Source organism: Tachypleus tridentatus, chromosome 9 (assembly GCF_004210375.1).
Source record: "Tachypleus tridentatus isolate NWPU-2018 chromosome 9, ASM421037v1, whole genome shotgun sequence".
In the NCBI taxonomy this organism is placed as follows: domain Eukaryota; kingdom Metazoa; phylum Arthropoda; class Merostomata; order Xiphosura; family Limulidae; genus Tachypleus; species Tachypleus tridentatus.
Window position 1 is genome coordinate 34,722,248 of NC_134833.1, and position 12,938 is coordinate 34,735,185.

General features: G+C 32.3%; 1 protein-coding gene across 13 annotated transcripts in view; it reads left to right on the forward strand.

The window, feature by feature from the left end:
- Positions 1 to 12,938, forward strand: part of LOC143225043 (uncharacterized) — a 134,844-nt gene that overhangs the window by 3,505 nt on the left and 118,401 nt on the right. For 8 of the 13 annotated variants that reach the window (XM_076453722.1, XM_076453725.1, XM_076453724.1 and 5 more), the window contains 4 exons: positions 498 to 628; positions 1,728 to 1,789; positions 8,766 to 9,052; positions 9,716 to 9,801. In XM_076453722.1, the coding sequence (XP_076309837.1) occupies positions 588 to 628; positions 1,728 to 1,789; positions 8,766 to 9,052; positions 9,716 to 9,801 (476 nt within the window). In that variant the 5' untranslated portion in view covers positions 498 to 587. Of the gene's footprint in view, positions 1 to 497; positions 629 to 1,727; positions 1,790 to 8,765; positions 9,053 to 9,715; positions 9,802 to 10,654; positions 11,132 to 12,938 lie in introns of those variants that run through there. The other 5 variants (XM_076453715.1, XM_076453726.1, XM_076453716.1 and 2 more) reach the window with 4 other exon arrangements.

Below are 12,938 nucleotides of genomic sequence, written 5' to 3' on the forward strand. Positions count from 1 at the left end.
TTTCATAAGCGCGACACTTGAAATAATTAAGTAAAGATTTAGATTCATTCAAAGACACCATAATTGAAATAATAACATGAAATTATTGGTGGAATAATGTGAAGATGGAAACTCGGCCAAAGTTTAGTACAGTGCTTAACCCTTTTAGTACTGAATAATAACTTTTAATGTTTGGCACAGTGCTGAATATGCATGTTTGATACTTCAACTAATTACGGTATCAGTACTAAAAGAATGATATCTCGGCAATAACTTAACAAAAGCCCCTGAAATGTTCAGTGATTGTACCCAACACTAAATATGTTAAATTCAATACATAAGAATAACGGGAATAAATGAAGGTCGCCTGCCACTCTGAGCCTTCGAGTCGACTGTGGTTGTGGAGTACTCAACTGAACCTCAGCAAGGTGTTCACATAAGTCTTCAGAAACCACTGATGTGTCTCTTAGATAATATAATGGTTGTCATGACATGAAAGGTGGTATTCTGTATTTCAGTGACAAAACCTCTTCCACCAACCCCTGAACCAAATCATCAGTTCCAGCAACAACAGTCTGGTTATCAACAGATGGGGGACTCCATTCCTGATGATCATAAGTTTGGGTGAATTAAGTCATCTTCATTCATTGTAAGTAAAGCATTACATTGAAAGAAATGTTAAACTTACATTTAATGATAATTTAAACAAGTTTTTGATCAAGAATGATGTTCAAGTATACATTAACATCACTAACACACTCCGATTTGTGGGATTTGTTTCCATTAGAATTCCTCTGGCTACTAAGTGGCTGCTTTGAAAACAAAAGTAAGTTTTATAGAGGATATATTTTTATTTTAATCTGTCAATCAGTTGAGTGACACAGTGTAGAGTTCACTTTTAAAATTGGGAGCACAAGTTGGTGTGGTGAAGCCATTCAGTGGTGTGTAGTTAGAGTTATGTTTCTGACAGAAGTGTTGCCTGATTCATATATTGAGTAGAGTGTTTTGAGTGTTCAGAACAAATACAAGTACTTTGGAATATTCTAGTGAGTGTTGCAGTCAGTGCAGAGGGAAAATGGCATTATTAATTTAGCTTTGTATTAAATTTTTTATTTTATTTTATATAATCATGGTTCTGCTACAATTATTGTTATGGTACAAAAAAATAAATTTATAAAGTTTAATTAGAACATTTAAATAATTTTTTGTATTTATTTTAAATATTATACAAATATTATACAATATTATACAAACTGTAAGGTGTTCATTCTTAGTATAAATATCAGTTTTATCAGACTGATTTAGTTAACACTTTGGATTATCAGGCTGATTCAGTTAACACTTTAGATCTTTAGTAAAAATAGTTCATTAAAAACATTTAACTTTATATGTAGAACAGGTTTGTAATGTTTACATAAAGCGTACCAAAGTTTGTGAGAGTAATGCGTGTAGCTAATCCAGAATTGTAGTAAACGTTAATTCACAGATTCAAGTGGGTTTTCCTCATGATGAGATACATGATTTATCAATTTGACCAAGTCCTTTAGCAGATGTTGGAATGTCTTGTTTTAATATATTTTTTGTGTATTATGTAACACTGGTAATAAACTATATTGATGTAATACTGTTTTCACTTTTATAAACATTATTTTCAGTTTTCCTTTCAGTCTGCATGTTGCTTATCGTGAATTATGACTTGTTTTGATAAATGTTTTGTTCCACTTACCATTATTTTTTTTTTATTGCAGCACCAAAGAAGACACTGATGGAGAAAGAAGGCAAAGCTTAGTTCAGTACAGTAATAATTCAGGTGAATATTTTATCTGTGAAAAGTTCCTATATACTGGATTTTTTATTAATTCATTTAACTGTGAGATCCCCTTCAACATCAGCCAACTTTAAACTGATTCATAATAGAGATCTTGTCTCCTTGAGAGTCTTTAGCAAGGAAGAGAGAGAGAGAAAATAATGAAAATCAAAAAGTGTTTTAAGAACACTACTTTTCATACTGATAGTAGCAGTGCTTTAATTAATTTTATTTAATAAAGTAATGCAGCAAAGTACATAGAGTAATAACATGTGACAATCACAATTGCTTTGACATTTGTAGCAACTTGGCATGAACCGTTAAAATGTCATCCATCCACAGAATATGATTCCCATGGGGGAAAAAAAAAATTCTGAGGAAGTGATCAACGAATCTCTGTGCAGAAAACAAGACATAACATGTCATTTGCTAGAAGGAAATCTTGCTTATCTGTTGGTTGTGTAAACTAATATGGTCATGAACATAAGAGTTAACTATGTATGTTAACTAACCCTGAAAGAGAGGATGTGATAAGTGGGTGTGGCAAAAGAAGTCTTATTTTCTATTTGATGTTACTGTTACCAGTCAAGATTGAAGACTAATAAAAATATGCTTTTCTTCAGCAGTAGCAACATTGATTACTTCACATTAAGTTTAACACTACCTGACTATAGCACTTGTACATTATTCGTAGGTTATAATCGATTCTCTTAGTTACATATCTATGAATACGTAATGTTAAAATGACCCTGCTCAGAACTGATATGTTTAGAGATCTGTTGTCGGGAATCACATCTGAGCACTAAATGGGGTATCACTGTACTTTTATAATCTGTTGTTTCAGATTACATTGTTCCTTCATCAGATTGAAATGTTATGACAGAAAGAATGACAAATTGTTTATTTGGATCTGCATGTGTTTTGATAAATATTTATATGAAACTGTTACAAGTGCTGAGATCAAACTGTAAAATAATTAATGATTTTTTAATTTTGAATAACATTCTTTTTCTTGTTATGAAAATGGCTTACTGAAAAATATATTAACCCTTTTGCAATGGGTCAAAGGCCATGTCATTGTGTTTATTGATTTGCATTCAAAAGTGTTTTTTTTTTTATTTACATCAGTAAGTTTGGAATAAAATTGTAGATTATAATTCAAACTTTAGTATTATATACGAGTTAATTTCTTAATTTAAAAATACATTTCAAAATAACACACTTAAATTTAGATTGTATTAAATTATGTGGTATGTTGAATGCAGTACTGTTCAAAATTAGATGTTTGTGATGTCAAAATATTAAGTCTATAGTTTTGTACAAACTGGGAACTCAAATTTGTAATATCAACAACTTAGAATGTAAAATCAAACATAATGGTCCCATTTACCTCTTTCCATATTTGAAAACATACACACTTACTTTAATGTATGACATGTGAATCAACATCTTACAATGTCCCCCTAAAGGTCTTCTTACCTATTTTAACCTGTGAAATATTTACCACATTCTTTTGAATCAAGATTACAGGACAGGTAGGTTGTGTCTTTTAATCTGCTTAAAGTTTTATATTTTTAAAAATCAAAATACATCTTAGTTATTTAGCCTAATGAATTATTATAGGATTCTATGGTATCAGTATAGTTATTTATGAAGTTTTTGTTCATTCAAATGTGTGTATATATATACACCCCCCCAAAAAAAAATAAAAGGAAAAATGTTGATATCCTGCAATGTAGAAAGGCTTACCAACTGAGTTCAAATGTCGTAGTGAGAAGAAATAATTGTTTGCTTCACTTCTGGAGTTATTGTTCTATATTTTAAGAAGAATAAGTTTAATGATTTATTTTATAAAAAGTAATCTATATACATGTATATAATGTGTAATAATTGAGATGTGACCATATATTACAAAATACTAGTGCACTAAGGAAGACTAAAGGTCAGTTTCCCATTATTGGATATGGGACATAAGTACATGAGCACTGGGTCAAGTTATGCAACATATAGTGTTATGAGACTTAAGCTACTTGGACTAAACATCTGTATTTTGGTGTTATTATATATAGTCATTGAAAAAATATAACTTATATTTGTTTCCTAATTTTTTATGATGGTTACGAGATTGGTCAAATTACAAACCTCACATAGTTAGATTATAGAGAATAATATAAAATATGAAGTTTTACTGAAAAAACATTTGAAATATATTGAAATGTATTTAGTAGATTTTAAAGATTATACAAATAATATTTGAAATTTCTGGATGATTAATAGTTTTTTTTTAATCATTGTATGAAATCACTTAGTTCTTAGACTCAAGTAAAAGACTCAATATTTTCACAAGCAAATCTTTATTAAAATATTTCATTAAAATCAGATATCAATGATATCAAATCAATTATTTGAACAAAATATTTGCAATCTTTACTAAAAGTCAACTACAATTTGTAAAAATAAGATACATGTGCTGTGTAAAAAGCTATGGTGCAAATATGTAGATTAACTTGTGTATATTATACCAAGTCCATCACAAAAGGGTTAATATATTCATATCATTTTTGTTCACCACGAAACACTGAAATAACATAAGTATTTATGTAAATTGATAAGTTTGGTTATCTTTGCATATTTGAAGTCTAAATCCTTGAGCAAATCCTTCATCATAGTTGTAATTAGTATGAATATTAATCACAACTATTACTTCAGACTGTAGTACTCACTTATCCACAGAACAAACAGCTGGCACCTTGGTATACTACTACCAAAACTTTTTTGTATATGCACAAAATTACTGAATGAGCTCTTACCCCATCACTTACTAAAATTCATTATGCTTGAATGTGTTGCTAAGTTACATCAAACCATTTAGTGGGTTGTTGGATAAATTTTAAATTGAATTATCACATATGTATTGTCTAATAAGAATAATTACCTTTTTAAGTTTATTTTATTCAAATAAAAGAAATATATACATATATCAGTTAGATGGACTTTATTTTATATGAATTTTTGTCCCCATATTTCTGAAGTCTCATCAGAAGCAGTATTTCAATAGAAACTGTCGCTATGCCAACAGTGAGATACTGTTATTGTACACCAAGAAGCTAGTTCTATCCTACATCCTTGGTCTCATACTGGAACTCGTAGCCTTCTGCTTCTCTGATTTTTTTTACTTAGCTTGCCATATTTTTGGATGATTTTGTCCAGCTCTTTCCACTGCCTGTCTTTGTTTGTGATTCTTTTATCCCAGATGAGAATCATTCAAACTTGTTTTATCCTTTGCTGTTCTGGAATGTGGATTTTGTCTTTTACTCCAGTTGTTTCTACTTGTTTACAGGCAAGTATATTTTCTTCTCCTGACCCTTTAATCCAATATTTGTCTTTATAAAGATTCTCTTCTATCTTTTATCGACTCTCAGTTGCCTTGTCTTCCCTTCTACCAGCTTGTTTTCTTTGTTTGACTCTCTCTCTCTCTCTTCACTTTTATCTTCTTATTAAATGCTTTCTTTGTCTGTCCTTTTTGCACACCTTTCGGAGGTTTTCATCATGATCCCTACAACTTGTTGCAAGAGCCTTAAACCTCAAAATTTCTTTTTGTATCCCTTGCTGATATTTGTGCTCATGCAGGTTTTTGTCTATTTCAGCTTCATCTTGACTTTCATTCCTACATAATTCCCAAACCCAAGGCTCCTACTTTATGTCTTATGTTTGAGATTCTTTTTTCTTAGACCTTCAGTCTCTTGAATGTCTTATTTTGGTTTAGATACCTTTTTCTACTTTGATTCTCTCTCATGCCATTAGTCTGATTGTGTTATATTTTGATTTGTTAACTGTTTGCTAGCTGCCCTCCTTACACTATCTTTCTAAGGCTCTCTACAGTGACCCTGAAAGCTTTACTGCAGAAGGTCACATCTACCTGTTATTCACATTGACTTCAATTCCTTTCTCAGTAGCTGTTTGCTTAATGTTGTTTCTGGTACTTGGTTAGTTCAAATTCCTTACTCACTGGAGTTATACTCTATCAGTCTTATCTCAGGAAACGTTTTAGTTTCTTTAAAAAACAACAACAAATATAGTTGAGACATCTCATCAGAAATCATATTTTCTCATTTTGGTTATCCTTATACTGAATTTTACTCATCTGGTGGTCTTTTCTTGACATCCTTCTGAAGAGGATTGGAGATGAATTGTTTCTGGAACCACTCTTAACTCTGGTTTTGTGGGAGTTCTTCATCTTTGCACATCTGAGGATGTTTTTTGTAAAAAGCTTGTTAATGCTCCCCTTGAGGGGCTTTCTCTATCATTCAACTGTCAACCTCCTTTTTATTGTATTCCAGTTTTTTACTCTCCTCTTTAGGCCCTTTAATGCCTGGAAGAGGTTGTGTTCTCTTTCTAGGCAATGGTAGCAGTGGAACAAATACATAACATTATCTGAGGTTTTACTCCAATCATTTTGTAGTTCCTAAAAAGATACAGGAACAGTTGTCAATTCTATATCTGTTGCATGTGAATCAATTCCTTGTCATTCTTTGGTTCAGAATGTAAGATTTCTTCAATCCAAGGTAGGTTGTGGATAACCATTGTAGATGTTGTTTTTCATATTTCAGTTCCTTTATTTCTCCTTTTCTTCTACAGTAGTCAAGTTTCCTATCAAGTTAGTTACATCACTGTGGGTCAAGTGGACATTGTACTGAAAATCTACTTGTATGGTTAGCATTTCAACTTCTGTATCGACAGTTATCTCTTCTAATCTTATTTTGGGAGGTATCTTCTGCCTCATCGTTACTTCTGCTTTGGGAGTTTACCTATTTGTATTAGCTGGTCAACTTTCAATGTCATTATTTATCCATACTCACTATCTGATTCCTTCATTTGTTGTATTAGCTGGTCAACTTTTGATGTCATTATTTCTATGTACTCACTATCTGATTCCTTCATTTGTTGTATTAGCTGGTCAACTTTTGATGTCATTATTTCTCTGTACTCACTATCTGATTCCTTCATTTGTTGTATTAGCTGGTCAACTTTTGATGTCATTATTTCTATGTACTCACTATCTGGTTCCTTCATTTGTTGTATTAGCTGGTCAACTTTTGATGTCATTATTTCTCCGTACTCACTATCTGGTTCCATCATTTGTTGTATTAGCTGGTCAACTTTTGATATCATTATTTCTCCATTACTCACTATCTGGTTCCATCATTTGTTGTATTAGCTGGTCAACTTTTGATGTCATTATTTCTCCTGTACTCACTATCTGGTTCCATCATTTGTTGTATTAGCTGGTCAACTTTTGATGTCATTATTTCTATCCATACTCACTATCTGGTTCCATCATTTGTTGTATTAGCTGGTCAACTTTTGATGTCATTATTTCTATGTACTCACTATCTGATTCCTTCATTTGTTGTATTAGCTGGTCAACTTTTGATGTACTCACTATCTGATTCCTTCATTTGTTGTATTAGCTGGTCAACTTTTGATGTCATTATTTCTATGTACTCACTATCTGATTCCTTCATTTGTTGTATTAGCTGGTCAACTTTTGATGTCATTATTTCTATGTACTCACTATCTGGTTCCATCATTTGTTGTATTAGCTGGTCAACTTTTGATGTCATTATTTCTCCGTACTCACTATCTGGTTCCATCATTTGTTGTATTAGCTGGTCAACTTTTGATGTCATTATTTCTCTGTACTCACTATCTGGTTCCATCATTTGTTGTATTAGCTGGTCAACTTTTGATGTCATTATTTCTCCATTACTCACTATCTGGTTCCATCATTTGTTGTATTAGCTGGTCAACTTTTGATGTCATTATTTCTTCGTACTCACTATCTGGTTCCATCATTCCTTGAGTGAGCTATGCTTTCTTCATATTTCTAACACATCAAGCTTCTGGTTTCTAAAGTTCTCTTCCTTCATGACGAGTTCCATTGTCTTATGTGGACTTTAGCCTCACTAGATTTGTTTCTTCCTTGGCGATGCACTCATTTATGTCCTTTTCAGTAGACTCTTGCAAATCATTGGACTATGTCCAGAGATTCACTAATTTCTCTCAACTCTCTCCTTCAATATTTTCATTTCTTGCTGTCAGGATGGCTCATTCAAACCCATGAAAACCATCAGTATAATTTCATAGAAAAGAAAACTATAAATCAACTTCACATGAAAAGATATTAATTCTATAAACAACCCAAAACAAGACAACAACATCAAACTTCTAAAAGCAGATAAGGGCAATGCTATAGTTGTAATGAACACAAATGAATACATTCAAAAAATGAACATCTTATCAGATACAAACAAATTTAAACTAATAAACACAAATCCAACAAAAACACATGAAAACCAATTGAACAAAATATTTCTACAAATGAAAAACCAACCCAACATTTATTCTTATCTTCACAGGACAAACTCGTGCACATCACAAACATGTGGCACCCCCAAACCTCATAAACTCAACTGTCCACTGTGACCAATGATGTTGACCTATGAATCATTTAACTATGTTAAATACATATCATGAGCATTTTCTAAATATGTAACATCAGTCGTCTCCTTTTACAAAGACTCTTTTTACTTTAAATATATTCTTAATCAACCAAATCATAAAGCCTTAATGGTCAGTTGTGATGTAATCTCCTTCTTCACAGAAGTCCCAGCAACTGAAGTCTGCAAGATTGCTTTAGAACTTTATATCCAAGACACCAACCCATTGATACACATCCCCAGCAACAAGTAGCAACCCTTATAGAATTCACTACCACCAAAACTAACTTTACGTTTAATAACCAAAACTACCTATAAATAAATGGCCTAAGTATGGAGAATCCTGTGTTACCAGTTTCAGCCAACATTTTTATGACAAGGATTATATCTCAAGCAATCAGTTGAACCTTACACCCACTATTATACTTCATGGATTTAGTGAGTATTCATTAAATTTGTCTTTCTCTTTTCTACTAAAGCGGGGAACAGTCATCCACCTACCCCACCCCAACAGAATGGTCATCAACGTACTTCTTCGGGGCCTGCTGCTCCTCCAGCCCCACATCCTCCCCCCATGCCAGTAATGTCAGCTGTTCCTCCGCCACCTCCTCTTAATACAAAAGCTCCACCTGCCCCACCACCTCCACCCATGAGTGGGGCACATACTTTGCCATGCACAGGACCAAGTTCAGAAAGTGGTGGTATCGGGGGAACGTCGCTAGCAGCTGCACTACAAGGAGCTAAACTTCGGAGAACTTCTTGCAGGGTTTGTTTTAAGAGTAACAAACAATTACCGCTGGTTAAAATTTTGATGAATTTTTTTTTCTAAGTTATTGTTCAGAGAAGAAATAACAACTGTTTTGGTCAATTTTCAAAGTGTGGTTTTCTGTCAGATTGGGATGAAATAATGATCCTAACACAATAAAACTAGTTTGTATTTCTGTCTCGATTGATGATAAATAAAACACAATCAACTCATACTATTAAAATATCATCGTAGTGGGAAACAGCATGTAAAGCACAACCTTCTTTTACTGTAAATATTCACAAAAATAAACGTGTTTGAGTGTTACTTGAGGTGTGGTACATATATTTGATTTCTAATTGTAGTGCTAGTTGAGGTGTGGTATGTATATTTGTTTTTCCAAGTGGAGTATTACTTGATGTGGTATATATATTTGTTTTTGTAACTGGAATGTTAATTGAGGTATGGTACGTATATATTTGTTTTTGTAACTGGAATGTTAATTGAGGTGTGGTACGTATATATTTATTTTTCTAACTGGAGTGTTAATTGAGGTGTGGTACATGTATATTTATTTTTCTAGCTGGAGTGTATTATGAGGTGTGGTATTTTTTCCTGGTTTGAGGATTATTTGTCATGCTGTTAATGTAACCAAACTGATTTAAAGATTTTTTTTATATAAAGAGTTCTGTAGGAGGAGGTAACTGTGAATCAGTCCGTCCTGGCCCAGTAAACTTAATGGATGAAATATCTAAAACGTTTGCTAGAAGGTGAGACATGCTAACACTAGAAGTGATATATATTTCTCTCAACTTTAAACGCTTGCCAGAAGGTGAGACATGCTACCTCAAGAAGTAACATATATTTCTCTCAACTTGTACACAGATTATGTACAGAAATATAATAATATATCTGCTATGAACAAAGTATTTTTTGTGAACTTAAAAGTATTTGATAATTCAGAGTATAAAATCAGATTTGAATATGGTTCAAAGTTTTGTAATTTTTTACCACATGTTGTCCTTGGATTTAATTTGGCAAAACTATAATTGTTGCAATAGAATTCCATGAACTTATGAATTGCCCTAATTGCATTCAGTTACTATGAAATGTAAAATAAATATTGCAGTTTAGATTAGGCTTAGCATGGTTAAGGCACTTTGTAGTTGGAGGGTCGCTACTTGGAATTCCCCCTCCTACCAAACACTCTCACCCTTTCAGCTGTGATGGCATTATACAGTAACAGTTGATCCTACTATTCATTGGTAAAAGAGTAGCCCAAGAATTGGCAGTGGGTAGTGATGACTAGCTGCCTTCTTTCTAGTCTTACACTATTAAATGAGGGAAAATGCAGATAGCCCTTGTGCCAAAATTCAAAAACAAACAAACACTTTATTATAGCAGTCTTATTTAAATAAATACTTTAAGTGGTTTTAATATTAAATGATGTATTGAGACAACAAGAGAGGTATGTTTTATATGTCCTGTAAAATTATTTTAAGATAATTCAAAAGTCTGTTATCTTTCTACTCAGTTATTGTGTTGTTACGATCATTGTAAAAAATTTTTTGGAGATTTTCCAAGTTTAACACAAAATTTCACAGCAAGTTGTTGCTCCTTCAGGTCATTCATTCTGAAATCCGCCAAACGAAAAAATCGCACTTCACTTAAAACCGCGTAGCTAATACACAAATGAAGATATCTGCAATCGGGAAATGGCGTCGTATCTGCTGATCTGTGCGAACCTAGCGACACCAAGCGGATTCCACTGGAACCAACTGAAGCCAGGCAATTCAAACAGTCCGTGTATTTTTTTGAACAGACCTCGTAAATGGACAGCACACAGTCCACTTGTTTTAAAATAATATATTTAAAATAAATCTAATCTATGGACAAATATTATTTACATTATAGGATATTGCATATGTTTCTAAAACTAAATAATTCTCTTTTTCTTCTGTTATCACAATATAATCAGTGATAAGTACATTTAGGTTACTCTGCAAGTTAATACAATTGTATATAAAGCTTTCAGTTGTTCTCTTTTCCATCAAAAGTTCACACAAGCTAGTTCAACTGCATTAAAACTTGGTTGTTGTTATTTTCTCTAATCTGTTTCTTATTGCACGATGCAGTAGATTAATTTATGTTACACTGTGGGTTACCACAGTTACATCAAGAACTCTATATAACTCTCCTTTAAATTGAAGTCATTGCTTGCAGGTTCAGTTACTTTAGAATGTACTTTGACAATACAAATTATTATTGTTATTTCTGTTATACTGTGAAAGCATTTGAAAGTGTAGCCTGTTATGGCTAAGCTAACAATCACACAGTCTGACTTCACTTTTACTACCTTAACCTTTTGCATTCATTTGGTTGCCTGTATACATATTTACCAACTGAAGCCTAGAATTTTCTGCAGACAATTAGGTACCTATGATACAATAATATTCACTTAAGGAAATGAGAAAAAATACAGCAGGTTCAACTACCATAACATCAATTTATTATGCTATTGTAAAACAGTTGAACAACAGACCTGGATGCATGATTTGTACCAAGTAACATTAATTTTGTCATAACTATCACTTTTATGAAAATAATTAAGTTTAAACAGGTTATAAAACTAAATAATTATTAAATATTAAATAAATTAATAAATATTACACAACATTAAAATAGTTAAACAATTAAAAACAAAAAAAAATAAGTATGTATGTTAACATTATGCATTATTTTTACATTATACATAAGTGCCAAGAACTAAGACTTGGTTACCTTAAACATCTGTACTGATGGAGCCACATTAATAACAGGGAAGTATATCAAATTTACTGTATAAATTCTGTATAAAGAAATTATAAATTCTTTGCAGTATATATAAACATGCTTTTGAGGTGTAATGCATGCCTGAAGGAATGCTGGACAATACAGTGGAAATGGCAAATTTCATAAAATCACAATCAACAAATTCCAGTTTATTTCAAACCTTTTGAAGAATGATCAGTGCACACAATTTATCCTTTGATCCTTACTGAAATTAGACAGCTTTCACACAGGCAAAATCCTTGTCAATAAGGTGGAAATCCTAGTTACTTCAACAGTCTCTTTCCACCTTATTAGATGTATGGATTTTATAATCTAGCTTATGTAGCAGACATTTTCTCAAATATCAGTAACCTAATTTATGTCTCTAAAACTCAGTATAACAATTTTCAACCAGCAAGATTTGGTTGGATCTATTACAAAAAAGTTCTGGGATAAGAATGAAAAACAACCAAACTGAATCTTTCAGTACTCCATGATTTCCTGGCAGAAAATTAATTTTGAGTGGATCAGTGCACTAAAACCAACATAACTGCACATCTAAAAGGACATTGCACAACATTTAGGAAATAATTTCCAATGATGTCATGATAATGACTGGATACACAACCTCTTTCCATAGTACCAATATGTCATTGCAAATATTATGTATACAATGAGACACTAACTGGAGTCTCTTGTGATTATGAACTGAAAATAAGTTTGAGAAATGTCACTGATCAATATTTGGCTCAGTTTGAGAAAATAAGTACCTTCTGCTGGCAGGAAAAGCTAATGCAGTTTCATTACTATTTTCCACAACATACTTGTGTATGATAGCATTTTCCTCATGTGTACATCTGAATACCAAAATTAGAAGTAGACTGAATGCCAAACCAAACCTGAGACTCTCTCTCTGTCTTCATTAGTTTTGGACTTCCAAGAGATGTAATGATCAATGCAACTTCATCCATCATAAGTGTGAATTATAACTTCACGACTCATCATTAGAAATGGAAGGTGATGGGGAATATATTTCTTGTTTTAAAATTAAATAGTTTGTTGGTCTATTTAATTTTAAATAAAATAAATCAAGGGA